The 27,631-nt window shown below is 45.1% G+C and overlaps 1 protein-coding gene across 1 annotated transcript in view; it reads right to left on the reverse strand.

Moving 5' to 3' along the window:
- Positions 1-27,631, reverse strand: part of ptprt (protein tyrosine phosphatase receptor type T) — a 1,095,010-nt gene that overhangs the window by 216,432 nt on the left and 850,947 nt on the right. Inside the window, exon 15 of the mRNA XM_068048566.1 lies at positions 11,009-11,144. Within this exon, the coding sequence (XP_067904667.1) occupies positions 11,009-11,144 (136 nt within the window). The remainder of the gene's footprint in view (positions 1-11,008; positions 11,145-27,631) is intronic.

Here is a 27,631-nt window from a genome sequence, read left to right on the forward strand (position 1 = left end):
CTGGCAGCTTTTAGTCCCAGCAGCGCCACTGGGAGCGTGGCTGTTGCTGGGACTGCAACCCGGGTGAAGAGGAAGGACGGCCCCGGGAGAAGGTAATCTTTTGGGGCCTCGGCCGGGGGTGATCAGTCGATCCCTGGTGAGGCAAGGGTGGGCAATTGGGAGACGGGGGCATGTTGGGGGCATCAGGGGCAGCCCCCCGTCGGGCACAGGATGCCTGATCATGAGGGCCTCCCCACCTGCTTTTGTCAGGCGGCTTTTCTCAGGCCTGGGCCGCCCGACTGGCCAAGGGTAAAATCCACATGGCGGCAGGCAGAGGCCATTAAGTGGCTGTTAACTGGCCAATTAAGGGCCTTGATTGGCCTGTGGTGGGCGGGCCAGTTTTCACCGCCACAGCCTCGCGTAAACTGGCGGTGGAGGCGGAAGCGGTTCGAGTAGGGCCCCCCGAGCCTCCAACTCCACTTTATGCCCCCCCACCCTGCCACCAACCCATGCTTTGGGCAGTGGGACATAAAATTCTGGCTGAGGTTTTTACTGGGAGCAACCATGTTGGAAACTTTTATTTACATCTCCCAACAGAGAGGGCAGCGGAGAGGCAGTATACAAAAGATATTACAATACAATCAACCAGTTTAATACAGTGTACCACAACGGGGAACGTTTGCAGCCAATAGTATAGATGCATTCAAGAGGAAGCTAAATAAGTATATGTGAGAGAAGAAAACTGAGGGTTATGCTGATAGAGTTAGATGAAGAAAGATGGCTCGAGTGCAGCATAAATGCTGGAATGGTCTGGTTCTGTGCTGTATATTTTATGTAATTCTAAATCTTGCCATTGTGTAACTCAGAACATCAATGTGTCATGTCACCTTGTTAAGCCTCTAAAGATACATTTTTCCATTTAGTGAAATCATAAAATGTTACAAGAGTGTTACACACAGAGATATGCACCTACAGGAACAGACAATTGATGCGAAACCACGGAACAATTGTTCTATTACTAGCACTGGGACGATCCCCATTGCAACACCTTGTATTTGTGTTGTGGCATGAGCAGCCATATTTACATTCAGGATCTCAACCAATGTAGACATAGGACATTTTTTTCTGGGCTGAGAGCCATCGTACAGTTCACTATTTTAGAAAACAGGACAGCGTCATTTAGAAATGGGGCTATTAAATGAAAACTAATAGTTATGTTTGATCTTTTGTAGGAATCTGCTATGTCCTTTTTTGGGCAGAAAATAAGTTTTGTACTACATAGTGAGTAGAAAATTTAAAAAAGTGAAGGCGACAAAGAGAGACAGAGAGCAAAATAAAGGTAGTTTTGTTTCCAAAAAACATGCCCATGGCATTTCATTTTTTCCCTTTGGTTTCCATGACTTTTGATAGTTTACCACAATTTTCCCCCCAAAAGTACCATGATAAAATTCCAATCCTAAAGTTGGTGCATTGCATCAGTGGTGCAGTCTGCCCATGAATTAACCTAAAAACAAATCCCAATCTAGGTCACTTTGGTTTTAGAATTCAGTTCAGATCTCCCTCCACAGATAACCTCCATCTAAGCATCAAACCTGAGTTCCCTCAGGAATTTTGTTCTTGTTTTTTGAGGGAGTAGGGACAAAATAAGTTAGACATGACAGCTGGTGGAAACCTTCCATATGTGGCATTGCAAGGGCGTATGACGGGGGTGGGGAGAGGGTGGGCAACTAAATCTTGGCTGATGTGGCCTGGTATTTCCATTTATGCTCTGTGTGCAGAAAATGTGAAGAGCTCAGGAAGCAGGTATGTGTCAGCAGGAAGAACTTTTAACCTGCCGCTGGAGAGCCCCTACATTGCCAGAATCTATTTATTTTGCTTAGGGCCATTAATATCCCAAGAAGGCCTTTAGCTAAGTACTTAGTGAGTACAATTGAACACCAAACATTTTCAAAGTGACATCTTCATCAAGGACAGTGCAAATGTTAAATGGTCATTAGTAGAACTGGCAGCACAACCGATCAATGATTAAACACCCAGAAAAGCATGATCGCCAAGGGAAAGAACCAGCTGGTTTAATAGAGAACCAGCTGGTTTAACAAAGAACCATTTATCTGTCACAATAAATTGACTTAAAATGTATTTGGTAGATTACACATTAGTGCAATTCAGTTCCCAGTTTTGCTTCACACAAGGATTTTTATCAATTTAAATATTAAACTATGACTTTGAAGCACTGACAACTCATCCTTATATTCAAATGCTAAGCTTGTACAGAGTATACGAGAAAGAATAAGGGGATCCCTACATTTATTAAAGGCGTTATTTCCAGTAATCTGCTGAACAATTGGACTACAATATGCTTTCAGGTGATAAGTGTTATTTTCAGGTCAGCCATTAGCTGGTGAACCCTTATACTCTATCCGTTCTATTATTTCCACCTCCTCCCAAAGCTATCGTCAAAGTTGTTGCATTAAGTGGACCAATTATAGACATTCAAATTTTGAAAGTAAATGCCTCCAGCTTTTTTTTTGAAATGACACATTCCAATAATGATCTTGTTGAAACCTTGACCTATGCTTTCTTCATGGCAGAACAGCAGGACCTCTGCTTCCTTGTAAGAAGTTAACTTCACTGGATAACATAGAAGGGTAAACTCACAAATCATACCCTCTCAGTGCTGTAGTCCTGTCTCTGACCTCCCCTCCCATTGAACTTGCACTGTGCTCAAAGGAAGTGCAGGTTGGACGTAGGCCTAGAACACGATAGCTCCAGATCCCTGTCCAATGTTTTTGTTGAGAATGACTCCTCACTGGGAGCGCAGGATCAATGAATTTATTTTGTACAGTTTACACTGCGAAAGCAAAATAAAAGGAGTGCACTAAAGGTAGCAATTCCAAATTAGACTTCACCTGATATTCATATGTTATTCAATTTTAACTCTCACATGACATAATATGGACCACTCAATAAAATTACTGGTTTGAAATTCACTGTCAGTCGTCCTGTGATCAGTCATACTACATATATGTTGTAATTGCAGTTAGCACTGTTGCAAGATTCCTAATTTGTGCTGGAGTGCAAACATGATGCTTTACAAAACTGCACCCCAGTGTAGACCTCGTTATTTCCAATATAAGCAGGTAAATGTAGAAGGCTTTCATACTACATTCTTTTCTTTGCTATTTTAGCACACATGAACCCATTTAGAACAAGTAGCGGGTCAAGACGCGGGGGGCCGATAAAATGCTGCGGAGAGAGGCCCGCCTCAACCAGCAACATCGTGAAGGGCCCGCCACATATTACCAGCGGCAGCGGGTCCTTGGTGTGGACCCCCGCCACACGGCGGCGGCACCACAATCAACACATGGTAATGATTACTTACCTATGCGGATTATGCAGCCCACCGCCTCTCCACCGACATTGCCAGATTTTTTGTTGAACGAGCGACCACGTTCACGATCCGAAAAGTCGGCGGGTCCTCACTCTGCATTACGGAAGGGAGGAGGGAGGGGGTGATACACAGGGGTCTAACTTTGCATTCTGGAAGAGAGGAGGGATATGCAGGGGTCGAACTCTGCATTCTGAAAGGGAGGGCGTTTGGGATTATTGGAGGGAAAGCTGTGCTGACATGAAGGGAGGTACTGTGTACCAACCCTCCGTGAATAGTGCATGCTCTGTGTTTGTGAGGGGGCAATGTGTGGGGAGGGTGCCAGAAAGGGCAGGAGCATTAAGGTTATATGGCTGGTGGGGGCAATTGATTCAGCTGGTAGGATCTTGATGTGGTTATGCTGTGCTACTGAGTGTTGGCCAAGATGGGCAATGCCACGATACACCACATAGTTGATCCAGGAAAGCAGCTGATGTACCCGTCAATACCAATCCATGCCCTGTTAGGAACCTTCGAATACATGCAGGGTTCAACTTTATTTATCATATAGATATAGGTATGGCTCATCCTACATTGTGTGATTCTCTGCTCGTGAGGATACGTATGCACCAGAGGCAATGCCAACAGGCAGGTGCGATCTACGTAGAGGTCCCCGGTCGTGAGCAGCAGCCCCCAAGGAGATCTCACCATTATGATTGTTGTGCATCTACAGGCCCCACGTGACATGCCATCAGATGTCAGAGCACCAGTGTCAGAGGAGATTGCGCATATAGAGAGGGTGGTGACACGTCTCTGTGCCCTGCTCAAGGATGACCTGCAGCCCAGGGGCTCCGGCGGACATCCCATGCATTTGTTCCTCATAGTGGCAGCGGTTCTCAAGTCTGGCGCCTCTGCAGCTTTTTAGAGGCCCACCAGATACCTTTGTGGGGTCACACAGTCAGCAGTGCACCGCTGCATCATGGAGGTCACCAATGCCCTGCACCGGAGGGCCAGTGAGGATGTCCGCTTCAGGACACACTCTCACAGCACGGGCCAGAGGGCCATTGGTTCTGGCACCATTGCCGGAGAATCATAGGTTATAATGTTCATAGACTGCCAGGCTACCACCTGCAGACATCACCATTAAAGGATCCCTCTCAATCTAGGTGAAGCTGGTATGTGAACACCACAGATGCTTGCAGCAAATGTGTCACCGCTTCTCAGGCAGCTGCCATGACACCTGGGTCTTGCGCCAGTCTCAGCTGCCACCGCTGTTCACTGAAATGGCTCAGATGGAGGGGTGGCTTCTTGGAGATAAGGGCTATACTTTACAGACATGGCTTCCGACATCAGTGAGAGACTCTATCACTGCTGCAGAGGAGAGATACAACGCCAGCCACTGAGCTACAAGAGACACCATTGAGCAGGAGATCCGCATACTGAAAGAGCGCCTCCACTGTCTGGATGGATAGGGTGATGCCCTGTACTACGGGCTGAAAAGGCCAGCTCTTTTCATTGCTGCTCTGTACAACTACGCACCCAATAGGGGCCAGGCTTGGCATGATGAGGAGAGACGTCAACAGGATTCCTCCTCAGACTATGAGGATGCTGAGGACCTATAACATGAAAGATGCATGGGAGGGCAGATGGCACCCAGCCTCTGCACGCAAGGCTAGCAGTGAGCTAGGGATGTACGGAAGTGGCTTATTAGACAAAGGCTGTCTGCTTCATAGGAACTGACATGAGCTCTGCAAGCCACACATCACCCTTTCTCACCTGCTGTGCACCAGTCCACATCTGCAGCATCCGTGTGTAAACCGTTAGAGGCAGCAGCTGACTGAGCCAATGTCCATGTCACTGAGTCCATGGAGACGCACATGAGTAATGGTGGCATGGCAATGATGTTATTGCATTTGTTGGCTCTTCTGAAGGGCCAACGGTACAAAGGGATGTGACATTGGCACTACAGGCTGGCACACATCATTCACACAGAGAAACGGACACACATGTTGGTGAGGAAGATTTAGTGAAAGACGTATTTACATTGCTGTGACACCCCTGCATTCCTATTTGTTTCAGTGTGCTCTCTGTAAACCTCTGTAATACCTTTTATGGTCTATTTAAGTCCCACGTCCTGGAATGTGCAAAATTAAGATTATTCGCCCAGGTGTGGCATGCCCACAAGAAGGAATGTTGCACTTGAGTGGAAGAAGAGGATTGCAACTTCACAGGACACTGGGACACAGCAGGGTAAGTATGAGGCAGCAAAGTGGAAAGTGCTGGGGTCACTCAGCAGGTCAGGCAGCATTTGTGGAGAGAGAAGCAGAGTTAACTTAAAGGTCTGTGAACTTGGACAAGTTAACTCTGCTTCTCTCTCCACAGATGCTGCCTGACCTGCTGGATTTCTGAAGGACTTTCTGCTTTGCTGCCAGATGGACAGCAACCCCACTCTTCAGCAGTCAGGTAAGTATTCTTTGACAGCTGCCAGGAAGCAGGTGCTGGGGCGCTAAAAATAGGGCCCCAGCACATGCTGCACAGCTGTCAGAACCTCTCTCACTGTGCCAAATGTCCCACCTCGCCCCACATAATATGGGGAGGGCAGCTTGGTGCCATAATTCTAATGAGCCCTCATGATTAATATCGCGGGGGCTCAGCGGCGGCCAGCGAATGCGGGTGCGCCACCGATTTCAAAGGGCACCGCCGTTCAATGCTGTAGTTGTGAGGGATCCGTTGAATGATGGGATACTTGACCATTATGCTGGGATTGTACAACTCAGTACCTAATTGCCTCTGCAGCCTGTGTAAACAGACTATCCTTGCATCACTAATTAAAGAGATAAGGGGAAGACTGGAGACAAGACAGGCAGCAATAAACCATGGGAACTAGCAGCTTCAAGGTTGGGGGAATGAGAGAACAGGAAGATATTTGTGGGGCAATACAATCTAGTTTATTGATCAAATCGTAAACCTGGAATGTGTCGGGGTAGTGTGAAAAATGAGTAATGTCTATTGTACCATATAAGTGTGTGCTCTAAACTCTATCACTGAGAAGTTCTTTGGGTTACCAGAAGCCTCTCCCTTGCATATGCTTGAAATAAAAACTCTTTATTTATTTTGATCTCGTGGACTCGAGAGTTTTCCACAACATTGCTAATGGCCTTATCAATCAACATCAGGAAAAGTCTGAAATAAAATCAGAAATTGCTGGAAACAGACACAGGCCCAGCATGTTTGTTAAGAGAAAAGGCAGGTTAATGCCTCTGAGGAAGGAGTACATACCTGAAATGTGAACCTGTCTTTTCTCTTTTCAGATACTGATTGGCTGGTTGTGTAGTTCCATGATTTTCTGTTTTTATTTCAGATTTCTAGCATTGACAGTTTATTTCCATTTTGTCAGGAAAATTAAGAGTAAAATTTAAGATCTCTGAATTAACACCTTTAAGAAAGAAAAGAAAGAACATGCATTTGTATGTCCTCAAGACATCCCAAAGTGCATCACAGTTAATGACTGCCGTTTGCAATGTAGTCACTGTAGGCACATAGCAAGTTCCTACAAACAGTAAATGACTAGCTAATTTATTTTTAATGCTGTTGGTCAGGAAAACTTTCCTTTCTTCATATATTGTATTAGGATCTAAGCAGGCAGATGGAGCCTCAGTTTAATTCAAAAGATTCACCTGTGACAATGCAGCACGCTCTCATTGTTACATGAGTATGTCAGCCCAGATCATGTTCTCAAGCCTTGGGGTGGTCTTAAATCTGATTCAGAAACAAGAGTGCTACAAACTAAACCAAGCTATCATTTTTAGGGATAATGGGCTCCAGCACAATCTGGCTGCATGTTTGCTAATCCCATTAAAAAAAAAACTGTTTTGCTCCAATCCAAAATTGCATTTTCACCACTATAGGAAACACATGTAAGTGTCTGTAAGCCAGTTGAGGGAATTCAGTTGAGTTTGGCTCAGTGTTCAATGAAATCCTACCTTGAACTGAACAACAGAGCCATAAATGTAAAAGAATAATCCAATTTTTCAAAAACTACAATTGTAGCTGTCTGGGAATCAGTGCATGCACAAGTATGCTCTTCAGGATGAGGACAAGTCCAGTATTTACATGTATGCATTACAGTGAAGCAACAGCTTTTGGACTATAGTCAATGTTCTGACGTCTTTTACAAGTCAATCTATGTAATTTCTGTTTTAATTTCTATATTTATTTCAGCACGGGCTTTTTTGTATGGTCACATTGGAAGGAAGTTTAACTCTAAAAAAACAGGCGTGCTTGTATTGGGTGGGTGGTTAAAGTGTTACAAATCAAAATCCTGACCCCCCAACCTGCCTCCAATGCGCCCACCTCCGGGGCTGGATTTTAAGAGCCCACTGCCGATCTTGGCCAAAGAGCCGCCGCAATCTCCCGCACGGAGGCTAATTTAAATAGCCGGGGTGGCCTGCCCCCCCGAGTCACGTGGAGGGGGCAGGCTGTCCGTCGCTGACAATGGCGTTAGCTGCCTGTGCGTAGGCACTGGCACCATTTTTAAAGGGCAACCAGCCATGCCAACACATTTAAATTTTTAAAGAAATAACCCCCCAAAATTAAATAAATTTATCATGCCCCTTTCCCAACTCCCAATAACAATTAACGTAACTATTTGCCCTTCCCTCCCCAAAACATTTACATTTTACATCTGACCTTCCACCCACAAACTGCACAAAATTTAAAGTTCAACCCTTCCCACCATCCCCTACACCCATTATGTTTATTTGATCCCTTCCCCCATCCTCCTCCCACCATACTGAAAATCTTACCTCCTTCCCCCTCCCCACCAGTGTGGCGCCACATTTCCCCGGACGGGGATTTGAAGGCGTGGGAGTGTCGGCTGCCATGCCGATGATCACAGCGGGCCCTCAAGATCGCAGGTAAGTCTGGGTAAATGTATTCATTTTATTGATTTGAATATTTTAATTGAGGTCCCGTCGCCCAGCAGCCTGAGGGCCGCCACGGAGCTTGGTGCCGCCGCCACTGGGAGAATCGGGCCGGGCCCTCCTGGCATCTAGGTCTGTGGCGGGTATCATCCAGTGCTATCTTCAGGCCACTCCCACCCCCCACCAATGAACCCGATGCCTGGGGGAGAACAAAATCCCGGCCCTAGTTTTAACGGCGGTGGGACAGGAAGCGGGCAACCAACCCCCTCCCAGGAATTGGCAATTTAAATAATATAATGAGGCCGTGTGTCTCATATTTATTTGCAATTTCAAATTTAACCCTGGCCAGCTGGGTATTCTGGGCCTTGGAAAACCTGCTAGCTAATGGGAGGTGAGAGCTGTTGGATCCAGGAGTTAAGTGCCTTTCCAGCTACCTGCTGAATCCAGCATTCCTGCATTGCCAACTCCCTGCAATTGGATAAATGCTCCCCTTGACTCTTCTGATCTCCCTCCGACCTCCCCTCAGAGGCCTCTGACCTCCACCCACAAACCTCCACCTCCAAGGGCCACGATCTCCCCACAAAGACCTCTGAACTACCCCTGAGGCTTCTGATACATTCCCTGGACCTCCAATCTCCCTCACCAGGCCTCCAATCTACCCGAGGCCTGCAACTTCCCCTCCTGAGGCCTCTGATCCCCGATCTCCCAGACCCTCTGCTCTGGCCTCTAATTCACAACACTGCTCCTCCCCAACCCCATCAGGATTAGAACCACCCACCCTGCGATCATACCCCCCACACCAGGATTGGATACGCCTGGGACTTGACACCCCTTCCCAGGATCAGCACCCTCCACCCACCCCTGGGATCAGGGATCAGCCCCCCCCTCCCCTTGGTCAGGGATTAGACACCCTGGGATTGGACACCACCAACCCCCCCCAGCCCCCAATGATCTCACACATGAAAACATATACACTGGCATTCTAACAAAACTATTGTATAAATTGTAACCTTCTAAAATTCAGCCTGAATGTAGAAAATTACAGAAATTCACTAGAAATTTGCAAAAGAAAGGAAATTGCATTGTGAATGGATGTTTTGTAATTTCGCATGCACATGCAACTAAACATTTTTGATTCAATTGTTTACCTAAAAAAATAGTCATATACATGTAAATCTCCAAATAATAGGTGCAAATTCCCACATGTAAGCCGTTTTTATTTCATTTATTCTTGGGATGTGAGTGTCACTGGCAAGGCCAGCATTTATTGCCCATTCCTAATTGTCCTTGAGAAGGTGGTTGTGGGCTGCCTTCTTGAACCGCTACAATCCATGTGGTGTAGGTACATGTTACTTTTATTGATTCTTTTCTAATTCTTACTCATTCGCTCCTGAAGATACCAATCAGAAATGTGCGGGAATTGTTAGGCCCGATACACATCTGATATTGGCCTTCAAGCCTCAGTTAAATTAGATGGTCAAGCTGCAAATGCATGCAGGTGAGGATTGAGAGAGGGCTGACCGGGTGCTCGCACTGGTCTTCAGCTGCAGTGCAGTTATTCCTGCTTTTACCAACATGGCAAATGGTGGACATCTGGTGCAGAATATGCATGGTGCCTGCCATATTGCACGCTCATTTTACAGCAGTAGGTGTAGTGCAAAACAATTTTTGGGCCATCGGCTCCAGGGATATGATTCTATAGACATCAGCTGGCATCAAATGTATTGAACAAGTGTTCACTGTTTCTGCATAAACTCTGACAGTGAGTGGTTCGCATCACAACCGAGCCTGATTCTGTTCTGACCTGCACATGGGCATACTTTCCACCAGGAGTCACTGGAAAAGCAATCAGTAGTTGGTCGATTTATCCTCCTTCCTTCCTAGTCAGGGGCTTAGAAGTTAAATGTGCCATAGCACTGTCTGGCTGAAATCAGCTGACTGAGACCATCCAATGGATTAAACCTGGGGCCCTGCTGAACTACATGGGTGCTCAGCTCACCAGTCAGTCAATTTGCTTACTTGTTTCATCAAGGGAATAGCTATCAGTTTTTAATACCAAAGAAGAAAAAAATAACTGGACAAAATTTGAGCCAAATTCTAAAGCGTTGCAATAGACTTGACTTTATCAAATCTCTTGAAGCTTCACTGAGCCTGAATTTCAGAGCTGGTTTGGATTCTCCCTCGCAAATGTGAGAACAGTTCAGCTTTGCCCAAAATTTAGAAAACCAGCCCGAGTCTTATTTTGGAATTACAAAAAAAACTTCTGCATTTTATACTAGTTGAAGATGTAGTTCAAAAATGCTTCTGTTAAAATTTCATTTTTTTTTATTCCTTTAATATTTTGTGTCTTCATTGGCTTTTTATTTAGAACAGTGAAGAAAATGAAGACAATTTGATCAGCACACCAAATTTGGTCAGTTAAGTGGAACCAATGTGAGTTAAATGGTTAGGTCGCATTTATAGCAAAATTCATCTTGGAAGTGACAGGATAAATTGCACAAGATTGCAGCTATTTGCATTCATGCATGCGTGACTAAGTTATCCAGAGTAATATCTAAATCACATACGTTTAAGATTGAATCAGGTCGCCAAACTATGTTAATATGAAACATCAGAAGATCCCTCCATGTCTAATTTCTTTCCATTTGCTCCAAACAAATAAAATCAGTGTAATGAGTATTTCTTATCATCAGGTTCTGCTGCAAATGTTGAATTGCAACTATTCTTTGACAAAACCTACCGTTTTTTAACTATCAACATCACTCCCAGCATGATGATGATGAACATTAGGATTCCTGCAATTACTCCAGCCATTTTCACTGTGTTATCTACTTGTTTTTCTGGCTCCACTGTGTTGGAGTCCTGCGTTGAGGCACCTGAAATGAGAAAAGTCACAGAATTTAATAAGATCTTGAACTGAATATGTTTTCAGTGCTTACTCAGACTACCAAACCTACACAATTCTTTGCAAAAACAATGTTTACAATAGATCCTTCAAATACGTTGCACCCATTATTAACTGGTTGTTCTTCCATATTCTTACATGCTATTTACTATGACACAAGATGAAAAGATATCAAAATGAACATAGAGAGAGCAGAAATGGAACAATTTGTGAAAATTATTTTCATCCCTCAGCCCCTCACTGATAGCAAATTGTCTTAAATTCATGATCACTTGAGGGGGTGACTCCATGATCTGACACTTCCACTAGGAATAGCACTCACTGGGAGTGATTGTCAGCATTCAGCCTCTGATTCTCTGTCCATTAATTTTAGTGGGTGCAATATCATGGGCTGAGCATTTCTAATTTCGCAAGTTATGTTTCCAGCGAGTGCCCTTCCTCCTTGGAGGGGAGAAAGCAGGTATGGAAGAGGAAAAGGGAGAAGGGCAATTACAAGTGAACCTATTTTTTCTAATATGCTTGGTTGCTTTGTGTTGCCAAGATGCAGCTAAGAGTTTAAGCCATCCTATTTTTTTGATTGCAATTTTAAAATTGTTCATTGTGTGAAGTTACAGATAAGATCATTAAAAACAAATATTTTTAATGATTTAAATAAATAGGGAAGGAAAGAGATTGAGAAATGCATAAAATTAAATGAAACTTTAAAAAAATATATAAACTGAAATGAAAGGTAAAATAAATAATAGATTGTATCTGGGGAGGAAATGTTAGTATGATATGAACGTTTCAAGGGTTATGTACTGATGAACAGTTTGTGCAATAATTGAAACAAGGTTTCTGTCATTCAGAGCTACTGCCCAATTTGTCAGATTGGTGTAGTCCACACAATTATATAACAATGGTGACAAGAATGGGATCAAGCAAAAAGGAGTTGTTTGGAATTCTGGTGGCTTTATTGCTCTCAATTGGTAAAATGTTACAGTTTAGGAAGATTGCTGAATAGGGAGTATGCAAGAATGATTTTAAATCACATTTGGAATGGCTAGAATACTACTGCAAATTATGTCAGCAAGGGAAAATGGGTTGAGTTTTCTTATTGGTTATTGAGCCTTAGCTTTTACATCTATTAAAGCTTAGACCCTCAAATATCTGAGGCTGGAGAGGGTGGAATCCAGATTTCTGCCCAGGGAGGCCTGGAATATGGGGTAGGTAGGACTTGGTTCAGTGGGATACAGCCTCTTGTACACTCGCCCTTTAAATTCCTGTGAGGGAAGCTGTGGGCAGACCTTGTCTACCACAGGAATTCTGCCCTTTATGTCCTTGAAAGGCATCAGCAAAACTCATACCAGTTGTGAGCTGGTTGGCATGAGTCTTTTACATGCTTTCTGGAGGTCCTAAACCTTCATTAGAATAAGGTAATTGATCCAGTAAAAGCCATAGATCGAAAAGAAGTATCTGGCCCACTTGGGTCTTGGGAGACTCTCAGGTGATGCAACGGAGTGCACTCTGCTTTACAATGATTTGATCAGGTAGGTGCTATTGATAGGTGCAGGTGTCAACAGCATGGCCTGACGATGTGAATAACAAAGTGGTCAGGCCTCTACTTTTAAACAACTGACTCAGATTTGGAGTAATGTGCTACCATCAAAAATCCCCGGTGGTTATAGATTAGTAACAAAATGAAGCCAAATAAAGGAAGGCTTTTTCCACTGATACTGTTGTTTAGAAACAGCTACTCACTGGTTTGATTGGTTTGTTTGTGAGCTAACGCATGAATCCATTCAAAAGAATCTCCTTTTAGATAGAGATTTGACTTTTAATTCTGTTTGTGAAATTGCCCTAGCTCTGGAAATGGCAAACAATGCACAGGAAATGTCAGGAAAAGTTGGGCTGTATAATTTCCCAATATAATTGGGAGCACACAAGCAGAGAGGTTCTCCTCATATATTGAACAATAATTCTGACCCATTTGAAAAATGAAGATCTCTGGCCTTATTTTATATTCAAAGAATAATTTTTATAGAAAATATACACATCCATATATATCTACAGTGAAGAAATGCATCTATATGTATTTGTGTAAAATAAACCATATATCTAGATAAAATATACATGCCCTTATATCTATATAAAATTTGCACACTCAACTCTGTACAAAATTAACATCTGTATATATTGAGATATACATTCACATGTATCTATATTATACACAAACCCAGATCTATAAAATAGCCACACATACATCTATCTATATGATATATACACACCCATATTTACATGAAATTATCTGCTAGAGAATACACAGTGAACAAAGGAAGTCCTTGTTTTTTTAGTTTTTTTCTTTGTACGCATCCCCTCATATATAAAAGCATCAGTTAGGAAAATAATTTACAAGGTTGTCCTGATGGTTTAGTGGCTAAGATGCACAAAGTTGTGTGGAATTGATCTATATAGACCGAAAACATCCTTGGTTCAATCCCTGGTTTCCACAGGGGTGAGAGTTCTCAACCAGTGTGGCAATGGGGAGAGTGGGGGTACTTTGGTATCCCTGGCCAATGAAAGGGGAAAAATCAGCCAAGGTTCCTGGTGCTGATCACTGTTCAGTAACCCTTAGTGTAAAGTGTGCCTGTATGTATACACTTATACGTGAAGTAAGAACAAGATTGCATTTGACTGGGATCCACTTTGTACGGGCTACTGACAGTCACTGATAAGGAACACACATATTAAGGAAGACCACTTGACCAGAAGCCAATGAAACTATGCTACAGCCCAACTCAGCACTTTCCGGAGAACAAAGAAAGAAAGGAAAGAAAACATGAAAACATTTTTCTATTTTATGTTAGTTTTTTCAATCAGCACTGTCATTAGTAAACATGAAAAAATTCGAACCATCAGCAAAACAGAGCATGTTTCCTAGATCACTTTGAGATAGTTAGATGCAAAACATTGTTTTAATACCATGACAGGATGGATGTTTCAATTAAATGATTTCATCATTCAGTTACTGATAATTAACCAGTAAAACAAAAAATGTGCCCTCACAACAACAGAAACTGCACTTCAAAGTTCAGTGAGAAGCATATTGAAATATTTGAGGAACAGTATTAGGCATTAATTATTTGTAAAAACTCATATGTCAAATTTTTTTCATTCTTTCATGGGATGTGAGCATTGTTGGCCAGGGCAGCATTAGTTGCCCATCCCTAATTGCCCTTGACAACTGGGTAGTTCGCTAGGCATTTCAGAAGGCAGTTCAGAGTCAACCACATTGCTGTGGGTCTGCAGTCACATGTCGACCAGACCAGGTAAGGACGTCAGATTTCCTTCCCTGAAGCACATTAATGAACAGATGGTTTTTTATGACAATCGATGATAGTTTCATGGCACCATTACGGAGACTAGCTTTCAATTCTGGATTTTTAAAAAATTAATTAATTGAATTTAAATTCCACCAGCTGCCATGTGGGATTTGAACACATCTCCCAGGGCATTAGCATGGGCCTCTAGATTACTAGTTCAGTGACATTACCACTATGCCACTGTCTCCCCCATGTTTTTGTTAACTGGTCCTCAACAAAGAAGAGGTATTTTTTATGAACACGCACTCTGGGGTTCAGCCTTGCTCACAGGGAGTATATAAAAGCAAATTCGGTGCCTCTCCAGTTCAGTAGTTTTGCTCATTGACATAGGTCATGGAGTCAAAGAGCTATACTGCACAGAAACAGGCCCTTCGGCCCATCGTGTCCGTGCCGGCCATCAAGCACCTAACTATTCTAGTCCCAATTTCCAGCACTTGGCCCGTAGCCTTGTATGTGGCGTTTCAAGTGCTCATGTAAATACTTCTTAAATGTTGTTGGGGTTCCTGCTTTTACCACCTCTTCAGGCAGTGCGTTCCAGATTCCAACCACCCTCTGGGTGAAAAAAAGTTTTCCTCAAATCCCCTCTAAACCTCCGGCCCCTTACCTTAAATCTATGCCCCCTGGTTATTGACCCCTCCGCTAAGGAAAAACGTTTCTTCCTATCTAACCTATCAATGCCCCTCATAATGTTGTATACCTCAATCATGTCCCTCCTCAGACTTCTCTGCTTTAAAGAAAACAACCCTAGCCTTTTCAGTCTCTCTTCATAGCTGAAATGCTCCAGCCCAGGCAACATCCTGGTGAATCTCCTCTGCACCCTCTCCAGTGCAATCATATCTTTCCTATAGTGTGGTGCCCGGAACTGTACACAGTACTCCAGCTGTGGCCTAACTAGAATTTTATACAGCTCCATCATAACCTCCCTGCTCTTATATTCTAAGTCTCGGCTGATAAAGGCAAGTATCCCATATGCCTTCTTAATCATCTTGTCAACCTGTGCTGCTGCCTTCAGTGATCTATGGACAAGTACACCAAGGTCCCTCTGACCTTCTGTACTTCCTCGGGTCCTACCATCCATTGTATATTCCCTTGCCTTGTTAGTCCTCCCAAAATGCATCACCTCACACTTCTCAGGATTAAATTCCATTTGTCACTGCTCTGCCTATCTTACCAGCCCATCTATATCGTCCTGTAATCTAAGGCTTTCCTCCTCACTATTTACAACACCACCAATTTTCGTGTCATCTGCTAACTTATTTATCAGACCTCCTATATTCATATCTAAATCATTAAAGTACACTACAAACAGCAAGGGTCCCAGCACCGATTCCTGAGGTACACCACAGGTCACAAGCTTCCACTCGCAAAAACATCCCTCGACCATTACCTTCTGTCTCCTGCCACTGAGCCAATTTTGGATCCAATTTGCCAAATTGCCCTGGATTCCATGGGCTCTTACCTTCTTAACCAATCTCCCATGAGGGACTTTATCAAAAGCCTTTCTGAAGTCCATGTAGACTACATCAACTGCTTTACCCTCATCTACACATCTAGCCACTGCCTTGAAAAATTCAATCATCTGCCTACCCACTTGCAAATCTATTTCCTCTGTATCTGCATCTGGAATTAACTCTCCTCTCCTAAGTCACTTACATCTGCCCTTTCAAACTTCAAACTACTTTGTTATTGGCACTTCATTTACCACACTATCTCTGCAGCTGTTCACCCTTTCCCTCCACTCTCCTTCATTATCCTCATCTCAGCCATTCTCCCCAGCTTTGCTCCTTCAAGTGCAAGGAGCATATATTTGAGCGTATATGCTGCACAGTAGGCTTAATCATTCATTATCGGATCTGGCTAGACTACATCACTGTTGAATGCAAAAAACATTGCTTACTCTAGAACTGTCCTGGTAAGCATAATAACCCTGACTTATTTTCTTCACGACCAACTACTTCCTTAAACACCAGTTTCCGACTCCCTCCACTCTTTCCTCTTAGAGGTGTGAGAAGCTCATGGATTTCTTTGTGATCAAGATAGAGACAATAGCCCTAATTTCAACTCTCCATGCTTGACGAGAACGAGGCACACGGTGGGTTAAAATGCTTGCAGCAATCTACGCACTTAAACCTTGCGGGCCTCGCACCTCTGTCATTTTAACAGGCACATTGTGGCCAGCCAGCCAGGCCCTCGCACCAGGCAGGGGAGGGCTTCAATGACATCCAAAAATTGGTGACTGATAACATCATGCAGATCCTGACTGTATTTTAACCTTTGGCAGCAGTTATGACCTCGCCAGGAGAACTAGATTTGAAAGGGCAGCAGGTCCAGAAGAATGTCAACCAAGTAAGTAAGTTTTTTTTAAATGGTTTGCTTGTGGGTCAAAGAGGAACAGAAATGGTCCTCTGAGCCCCAGAAGTAAACCCGGGCCCTGGGCTTCTCTCCACCAACTGGGATTGCTTACCCCACCATTACTTACCTGACTGCTGGGGATTGTTCCTGCAGGTTTCCAGCTAGAAGCTCCTGCTGTGTTTGCCTGACTCCCGAGCACTGGTTTGATGTCATGGACATTGTGCTCAGGCGGGTGTTGGGCCTTACTTATCAAAGCAAACCCTGCCCTTAACTTCCTTCATCCCTACTCCCGAATCCCCATCTCTACAGTTTGTATCCATCTCCCACAATTTTTCATAGCTTGTCTCATCCATCGAAGCCACCTCAGGCTCTTTCAGCCCTATTTCCATTAAACTGCTGACAACCAAACTTCCTGCCCCCAACACTAGCTGACATTGTAAATGGTTCCCTCGCCTCATGCATTGTCTCCCTTCCTTTGAAATCATCATTCCAATTATGACTCTCCTGAAAAGATCCACCTTCAACCCCTCTGAATGCAACTCCATCCTCCCTTTCACTTCCAAAGTCTCTGAACATATTATCACCTTTGAGGTTTGTGCCCATCTCTCCTACAGATCCCTGTTTCAATTCCGCAACCAGATTTCTGCCTTCCCACAACACCAAAATGGCCCTAACCAAAGTCAGGAACTGCATACTATGTGATTATGACCTCTCTGCAGCTTTTGACATGGTTGACCATGGCATCCTCCTCCAATACCTCTCCTGTGTTGTCTATCTCAAGAGACTGCCCTTTTTTTGTTTTACTCTTACCTATCTAATTGTAGCCAGAACATCTCTGGCAATGGCTTCTGTTACGATCATCTGGTTCATATTAATTTTTGAGAGGTAACTTTTAATTAAGGAATTGATTTTTTTTTTAATGCAGGACAAGTGAAAACACCTGGTTTGGGAAGCTGGAAAACAAACCTGGGATGGTTACAAATCAAAGAGTGGCCCATGTTTATTTAGTAAGGTCATATTGGGAGGTGTGGAAACCATACACCATAGGAACTCCTCTTTACTTTTTGATGGAGACCATGTGTCTGCAGTTACTGCAATCGGGTGTTTAAATTATTCATATGACTTCTCAGAACAAAACAAAGATTTAAAGGTCAATAATTTCGACATGAGTGCTTACAGAATCAAGGTTAGAGAGGTGAGAGCCATCAAACCACAGGTGGGCTTGTTCAGTTGGGCAGTTGGAACCAGAAAGTTTAGAAGAAATTGCTCTGTCATTGTTATCAATAACAATTATTTATGTGGGTATCAAGAATCAAAGAGAAGTATTGGAGTTGGAAATAATTAGTTTAAATTGCTATCTGGGACATCCCATATGTACCACATGACCATGGAGACAGATGATGCAGGGGATGTGTGTTGCTTTTTTTTATCTGTGTGCTTGCTGACAGAGTGGGCTCTGCGGCGGCGCGCTTTGAACTCAGCAGCCTTCCGCCACGGAAGTGCCACCGAAGAGCCCCCGCGGGTGCTGATTTAAATAGAGGGGGTGGAGTGACTGCCTCCAATGATGTAGAGGAGGCAGCCGCCGCGTCCCTGCCAATGGTGTCCGGCACCACGGTACAGGCGCCGGCACCATTTTTAAAGGGCTTCAAGCCCTTTACTTAAATCACAATGGTTAAAGTGTCAAGATTTGAAAAACTTTTGATAACAATGTTATGCAGACTTCAAATCCCCTCTCCCACCCTCTCAGTGAATAATCAGAGTAATATTTGTCCAATCCCGCCAAAAACATTAAAGTTGACATGACAACCTTTCCCCCCTGAACTTTATTTCTTCTAACCTTCAACCCCTTTCCACCATCCCCTCACCCAATCGTGTTCATTGTTGCTGCTCCCCCCGCTCCCGCCCACCCTGAAGATTTCATTCCTCCCCCCTCCTCACAAGGTTCTCGCCTCGGAACTACATACGGAATTCCGAAGGCGCACAAAGGATGAATGGCGGCTGTAAAATCGGCGTGGGACGGCCGCCACCTGCAGCTAAGTTTATTTGCATATCATTTAGGTTCATTTTAAAATGCAGATGAAGGGCCCACCGTCAGGCAGAGGGTGGGGGGTGGGGGGCACACTGAGGCTCCCCCACCACCATATGCAGCGGGCCTTTTTTGATGCCATGGGTTGAGGCGGGCCTCGAATTTTATTGGGCCCCCCCCCCCCCCCGCCGCATCCCATGGCTGGTAAAATTCAGCCTCGTCAGTCTTTAGACTTGGAAAGGCAAATTGGTTTTTGGAAGTCAGCTGGACTCAGGAGTAAAGAGGGCATCAGGAACCAGAGATGTTTCTGCTTTGAAGCAGGCCTGTGCTCAAGCTGGGAAGTTAGATTCGGGAGGTGATCTCATATCTCAGAAGACAGCTGAGAAACTAAGGAAACTGAAGAGAATTCCTAACACTGGATTGGTCTCAGGAGAAGTGAACAAACCACCAAGATCCTGTTACGTACAGGAAAAATCCTGGGGTCGAAGTAGCAGTCGAATAGGAGTGTCCTGTTGTGATATAGGGCTGTATTTTAAGACTCTGCCGCCGAAGTAGGTGGCGGATATTAAAAAATGCAGCCTGTGTGATGGGGACCACGTCACGGAGTTGCCGCGATTTCAAACGCAGCAGCTCATTTGCAAGGCCCCGGCGCCCGCCCCCTGCGATGACGTGGAGGGGGCAAGCGAACCAGCGCCAGCAATGGTGTTCAGCGACAATGCGCAGGCGCGGCACCATTTTTAAAGGGCTTACAGCCCTCAATGTACATTTAAAATTTAAAGGGCCAGCTAATGGGAAGTTTTGGAAAAATGAATGAGATAACATTTCCATGCATTCTCCCCCACCAACCCCCCCCCCCCCCACCGCACAACCCCCTCCCCCCCAATGGCATATCACAACATTCCTGCCCTTCCTCCCCGGAATTCCTATATTGACCTTCCCCACCCCCTGCAACCAAAGTCCGGCACCTTTGTCCTTTACCCCTTCCCATTAACCCCCCGACCCATCTGAGGCATTCTAACCCCGCTCCCCTCCCTCCCTCTCAGAGGAGAAAACCTCTTCCCCCCTCTCTACAGGTGTCGCGCCACGGGGATTCGAAGGCGCAGTATTGTTGGCAGCAAGAATGAAGATGGCAACATGATGTCAGAATTGCTGCGGGCTGCATGGTAAGTAGGCATTTACATATTTTAAGATGGGTCCTGTCGCCAAGCAGCGGGGCAGACGCAATGAGACCTCACTGCCACCGCCAAGATCAGTACCGATCTTCATTGCCCACCACCCCCCCGCCACCATTCCCAGTGGCGGAGGGCCTTTAAAATCCAGCTCTTAGAGTTTGAAGTATACATCTTCATGTTCTGTTAAGATTTTAAGTTTAAAATATGACTGTTTCCAAATTATAGTTAATTTAGTAGTGTTTTACTTTGTTTAACTCTCGTACAGTAAGGTTTTTATTTAAAATGTGAAATCTTTTGGCGTATTTCTTTCAGAAATAACTGGGAAATGGACTTTCTCTTTTTTAAAAGTTAATGGGCCCTCACGGGATTGTAACTCTTCTCTTCCCATTCCTACAACTTCACATGGGGAGCCCGCAAGGATCTACCCATGGTCGTTTTCTCTTCCAAATCTACATACTGCATTTGCAGGATCATCCACAAACATGGAGTCAGCTTCCACTTTCCCACTGATGATACCCTGCTTTACCTCACCACCATCTCTCTTGACCTCTTGATTTCCTGTGTTGTCTAACTGCTTCTATGGCATCCAGTCTTGTTTGATACACAGTTTTCTCCTGGTAAACATGGGGAAGACCAAAGCCATCGACTGCAGCCCCACCACAAATTCTCTACCTTTGCCATGGAGTCCATAACTGTGTCTGGCTACTGTCTAAGGCTGAACCAAACCGGTTGCAACCTCGGTATCCTGTTCAACCCTATATTGCAATGGATAAAAATAGTACGGGAAGTGCAAGTTCATAAAAGTTACCTTAGAGTTCCCGTCATTAAAGAAGTAACAGAAACTGATCATCGCTAACCTTTTCGTCATCAGTCGCTGAATTCTGACATCAGTATCTCGCTAATAGGTAAAAGGGGGTAGAATTCCTGGACTTATTACATGCCGTGTATTCAGTACAAAGTGTTAGCTGTAGCTCAGCTGGTACCACTCTTGCCTTTGAGTCACAAGGCTCTGGGCTTAAGTTCCGTTTGAGGACTTGACTACAATCAAAGCCAACTCTCTGGTGCTGTCTCTTGGATGAGACATTAAACCTGGGCTCCATCAGTCCTCTCAGGACATAAAAGATCCCAGGGCACTATTTCGAAGAAGGGCAGGGGAGTTATCCCTCGTGTCCTGACCAATATTTATCCCTCAATCAACATTACAATAACAGATTATCTGGCCATTATCACAGCGCCTCTGATATGTCTTCCTTTTTCCTCACCTCAATTGAAGATTCCTCCCACCCTGGTTGACAGGGCCCTCGACCGTGTCTGATCCATTTCCTGTGCTTTTGCCCTCACCCCATCCCCTCCCTCCCAGAACTGCGACAGAGTTCCCCTTGTCCTCACTTTCCACCCCACCAACCTCCACATTCAAAGGATCATCCTCCGCCATTTCCACCACCTCCAAGCAGAATGCCACCATCAAACACCTCTTCTCCTCCCCTCCCGTCAGCATTCCGAAAGACCGCTCACTCCGCGACACCCTGGTCCACTCCTCCATCACCCCTGACACCTCATCCCCTTCCTACAGCCACTTCCTACGCAATCACAGGAGGTGTAACACCTGCCCTTTTACCTCCTCTTTCCTCACCATCCAAGGCCCCAACAGTCCTTCCAGGTGAAGCAGCAAGTTACTTGTACTTCTTTCAATTTAGCTTATTGTATTCACATGCTCGCAATATGGTTTCCTCTACATTGGGGAGACCAAATGCAGATTGGGTGATCACTTTGCGGAACACCTCCATTCAGTCCACAAGCATGACCCCAAGCTTCTGGTTCCTTGCCATTTTAATTCACCACCCGGCTCTCATGCCTACATTTCTGTCCTCGGCCTGCTGCAGTGATCTAGTGAAGCTCAACACAAGTTCGAGGAACAGCCCCTCATCTTCCAATTCGGCACTCTACAGCCTTCTGGACTCCACATTGAGTTTGATAATTTCAGACCATGACCCAGTCTTAAAATAGTTTTTCATTTTTTTGCTTTTGGACATAGCAGTTTATTATTCTGCAATTAACACTCTCTCTGGACAAATGCTTTGTCTTTCACTACAACTATTACTAGTCCCTTTACCTTTTATTCCATGACATCTTTGTCATTTAATCTCTCCTGCCCTCTGCCCTATCACAGACCTTCCCTTTTGTTCTTCTTCCTCCCGCCTCCCTCCTTTCATTTACTCAAAACCTATTGCATTTCTAACCTTTGCCAGTTCTGATGAAAGGTCATTGATCTGAAATGTTAACTCTGTTTCTCTCTCCACAAATGCTGTCAGACCTGCTGAGTATTTCCAGCACGTTCTGTTTTTAATATCACATTGCTGTTTGAAGGAGCTTGCTGTGTACAAAATTGTCTGCTACATTTCCTACATTACAACGATGACTGCACTTCAAAAGTACTTCATTGGCTGTAAAGCACTGTGAGACGTCTGGTCGTCATGAAAAGTGCTATATAAATGCAAGTCTTTTTCAAGACTTTTCAAGAAATCTGAAGACCATTGAGATTTGAAATAATCTCCCCAATAATCTGTGTACTCATCAGTTTTCTCTGTGATGTGGCTATAATATTTTACTGACCCCAATCATTTGCAAATGGATTTCAGCTGGACAGCAGCTTTACTGGAGCAGTTTACTTTGTTAAAGAAGTTTAACATTGGATTCTGTGCAGTTAGATCTTAGGACAATTAGGAAGTCAAATAGTGATGAGACCTGGAATATATAGAGACTATCTGGATCTTAGCTGAACCAGGAATTGAGAAAAGGATGAACATTCTAAAGGTCAGTTTTTCTTAAGATGAATGTAAAAGAAAATCAAAGCATGCAAAAACACACAGACTGCAGGCAATAAGGAACTGAAACTGTTGCAGCTGAAGACAAGCAGAGGGTACTAAAAATAAGTTCAATCCTGCTCCCCCAAGCTCCACATTAAAATAAGTTTTTTTTAACAAACTTACCTTGGTGGCAGCTCTTTAAGGACTACTGGTGAGGCTGCAATAAGATCAGGCTCGGGACACACTAATTATGCAAAGGCAGCCTCAAAGAAGCATTCTGCCCCTTGTTAGGCAGAGAAACCATGTAGATTGATAATCATCCCATAAATTAGAAAGATAAACTTGGCCCCAAAAGTGAGTGGCTGTGATCCTGGCAGTTACATTGGGCTGGATTTTAAGAGCCCGCTGCCACTCCTGAGGGTGGGCAAATAAAATTGCGGCACGCATATGTGCCACTGAGCTGACGCAATCTACCGTGCGGCAGTTCATTTAAATACCCGGCTCAGCCCACACCCCCCCCCCCCACATCGGCCCCCAATCTTGTAGAGGGGATGGGCTCTCCGATGCTGGTAATGGCGTCAGCCACGTGTGTGCAGGCGCTGACGCCATTTTTAAAGGGCAGCCAGTCTTGTCGGTGAATTAAATTTTTTAAAGTAATACCTCCCCCCCCCAACTATTGCAATTAAAATTCTATCACCCTTTTCCCACCCGCCAATATCAATAACATTTGTATGTTATTACCAATCCTCTGCGCTCATGCTGATTATTTGACCCCAACCCCCAACACTCCCCACCCCCACAGTAAAAATCTTAACTCCCCGCCCTGCTCCCCACCAGTCTCATGCCTGCTTTCCCTAGACGGAGAAGTTAAGGCAGGGGAGTGCTGGCCACTGCACTGATGATCGTGGTGAGCCTGTAAAATCCCAGGTAAGTTTATTTAAATGTATTCATGGTGCTCATTTCACAATGCAAAGCCAGGTCCCGTCGTCCTGTGGCCGGGGTCTGCCACAGACCCTTGCCGCCGCTGGGAAGATTGGCCTGGCCCTCCTGGCATGGGGCTCCGTGGTGGGCCTCTGCTGGAATGATCTTCTGGCCTACCCATGCCACAGAGCCCGACTTTGGGAGCCTGGTAAAATCCAGCCCATTGTCTCAAGGCAGACCAATCTTGAAGTGGAGGCCTCAAATAAGCATTAGCCCCCTTATCTTCTTACAGTTAGCACCTAATGCCCTTTTCAGGCATGTATCATAGTCGCCTAGTTTTTCCCCACCAATATGGTGGGTAGCACACTTTCAGTTGGAAATATGCACTCACTTCCTGTCCTCCATACTGGGGACTTACTAGGCCAGATACTGCCCAAAGAAATTGGTGCTCTGCGGTCAACTTTATAGGCCTTAGTGCAGGGAATCCCCAGGCCCTGGCCTTGCTCCTCCTGATGTGGCTATCCTTATTAGGGGTAGCGGAAGACTCTGTTCCTTACAAGATCAAATAGGATTTCCTGACCAAGGTCAAAACTTTGCAAATCAAAGTTCTGGCTTTTATTGAGCATTTCTCCTTGATACTTACTAGAGTTAAGGCAGGCATTAGTACTGCTGAGGAAACTTAGTCTCCAAATTTCCGTACCTATGTCTAGCACTAGTGAAGATGACCGATTCCAAAATCCAAATTCTTCAGCCAATGAACACTCCTTTAAAACCATGGAATAACAACAGTAACTAGCATTTAAATAGCGCCTTCAATGTAGAAAAATGTCACAAGGCACTTCATAGGAGTATTATCAAAAAAAAATTGAATGGCAAGTAGAATCCAAGCAAATGACAATCACTGAGTGCCAGCTTGCCAACCCATTTTAGCCCACAGCAGAATGGCTCACCATCAAAGATAATTTTACTCACTTTAAGAAATCTGTTTAATTAGTTTTTGATCAATGAACATAGCTGGATATTGAAGTCTAGGACTGATAAAGGCTGGTTCCAAAAATGAATATCCCTCTGTTCCTAATTCCCTTAAATATCTGGCCAATTCTCCCTTAAATTTCTCTACACTATGGATATGAAATTCAATACATGGTTAACCCCTTCCCCATTGCTTGCTTCCGATGCAGGCAGCATGGGACTTCGTGCTATGTGCTCATTCAAGTGATTGTCGCATGCAGCCAGTGCGAAGCACACTGGTGATTAGCTGAATGCCAGAGCCGTGAGTAAAAAATTGAGAGAGACTAACATCTCTTAAAGCTAGATTGCAAAACTTAAAGCCAGACTGCACCTCTTAATTCTGGTTGCAGCAGAAGCTGGAACTGGTTGCAGAAGACATTTTAAGCAGGAAGAACACTGAATTATGGCACGACATGGCAGAGAGCAGGCTCGAAGATTTTCCACTGCTGCACTGCAGGCCTTGATCAAGGAGGTGCAGAGGAGGAGAGATGCCATCTATCTGCAGGGACCCGGAGGACTTACAGCTAAATTCACAGAAGACAGTGGGTGCAGATAGCTGTGGTGGTCCATGTTAGGAATCAAGCCCTGAGGTCCTGGATATTGTGCCACAAATTGTTCAATGACATGACACAAGTGGTCAAGATCAGTAAATGCATCTTCAAATGCCGTAACCCACCAGCTGCCTCACATGCCTCACACACTACTCAATTCACCACACCCTCATCACTCACCTATCAATAATCTCCAGCAATCATGAATCATACCTGACATTCATAGCTTCATCTCATTGTCACACATATAGCACCGCTGTAAGCCTCATGCCCACATCTTGCACACACTGATAGCTGTACACCTATGACAGCCACATCATCCAAATATATTGCAGCACGCACTGAGGGCAGGATTTTGTTCTGCCTTTGGAAGGCAGCACAGAGGTGGGACGGGTAAACAAATTGGCGGGGGGTGCCGTTCCCAACATTGCCCTGGCCCCCTGCCATTTTGTCCAGGGTGGGGAAGGCTGAGGATGGCCTTCCTGCGCCAGGTCAATTGAAGCCATTTAAGGGCCTCGTCCCACCTCTACTGAAATTTTGTTGAAGGCAGAGGGGATATGCTGCAGGGAGACACCACCAGGTAAAGTCTGGTGGCCTCCTAGCGGGGTTGGGAGGGGGTCCCTCCTTTGGGGGCAATCCATGTCCCTTGGAGGGCTCCTCCACTGGCAATGGCTGGCATCCGGGAAGACCCCTGCCACCCTCACTAACACCCTCTCCCACTTGGTCACCAGGGTGTGCATGATTGGCCCTGGTGGCCCCAACCCCATTTACCTCTCCCAGATTTGTCTCCTGTGGTGTTCCGCAGGGATCAGTGCTGGGACCTTTGCTGTTTGTAGTATATATAAATGATTTGGAGGAAAATGTAGCTGGTCTGATTAGTAAGTTTGCGGACGACACAAAGGTTGGTGGAGTTGCGGACAGTGATGAGGATTGTCAGAGGATACAGCAGGATATAGATCGGTTGGAGACTTGGGCGGAGAAATGGCAGACGGAGTTTAATCTGGACAAATGTGATGTAATGCATTTTGGAAGGTCTAATGCAGGTGGGAAGTATACAGTAAATGGCAGAACCCTTAGGAGTATTGACAGGCAGAGAGATCTGCGCGTACAGGTCCACAGGTCACTGAAAGTGGCAACGCAGGTGCATAAGGTAGTCAAGAAGGCATACGGTATGCTTGCCTTCATCGGTCGGGGCATAGAGTATAAAAATTGGCAAGTCGTGCTGCAGCTGTACAGAACCTTAGTTAGGCCACACTTAGAATATTGCGTGCAATTCTGGTCGCCACACTACCAGAAGGACGTGGAGGCTTTGGAGAGGGTACAGAAGAGGTTTACCAGGATGTTGCTTGGTCTGGAGGGCATTAGCTATGGGGAGAGGTTGGATAAACTCGGATTGTTTTCACTGGAACGACGGAGGTGGAGGGGCGACATGATATAGACAAAGTTATAAGTGGCATGGACAGAGTGGATAGTCAGAAGCTTTTTCCCAGGGTGGAAGAGCCAGTTACTAGGGGACATAGGTTTAAGGTGAGAGGGGCAAAGTTTAGAAGGGATGTGCGAGGCAAGTTTTTTACACAGAGGGTGGTGAGTGCCTGGAACCTGTTGCCGGGGGAGGTGGTGGAAGCAGGTACAATCGAGACGTTTAAGAGGCATCTTGACAAATACATGAATAGGATGGGAATACAGGGATACGGACCCTGGAAGTGCAGAAGGTTTTAGTTTAGGCAGGCATCAAGATCAGCGCAGGCTTGTAGGGCCGAATGGCCTGTTCCTGTGCTGTACTGTTCTTTGTTCTTCTCCTCTGCAGGGCCTCCTGCAGTACCAGCAGTTGCCACAGCTCCCAGTGGCATGACTGGTACTGCAGAGCAGCCGGCCTTCTGATTAGCCAACAGTTCTGGAGGCGGCAGCTCGTCCCTTAAAGGGACAGTGTCCCTAATGGCGGACAGCTAATGTGTTAGCAACGGGGTCTGATGGAGGACCGAAGTGGGGTCTCTCCCCACATTCCAGCTAGCCACTGGGACCCCCGTTACTGGAATAAAATCCTGCCCTTACATATTTGCACTTTTCCTGTGGGACAAGGTGGTGCATAACCACAGGCAGCAGCACCTAACCAATGGGACAGGCACAACAGCAAGTCCTTTATCCCATAGAGGAGATGGTGCTCACCATCATTGGAGTGGTCATGACAGAGGCCATGGCCAGTATCAGAGCTGAAGCCAATGAACGTGACGTCATGCTCATACTTAATCCGCCTTC

The sequence above is a fragment of the Heterodontus francisci genome, chromosome 16 (assembly GCF_036365525.1).
Source record: "Heterodontus francisci isolate sHetFra1 chromosome 16, sHetFra1.hap1, whole genome shotgun sequence".
NCBI classification, from domain to species: Eukaryota; Metazoa; Chordata; class Chondrichthyes; order Heterodontiformes; family Heterodontidae; genus Heterodontus; species Heterodontus francisci.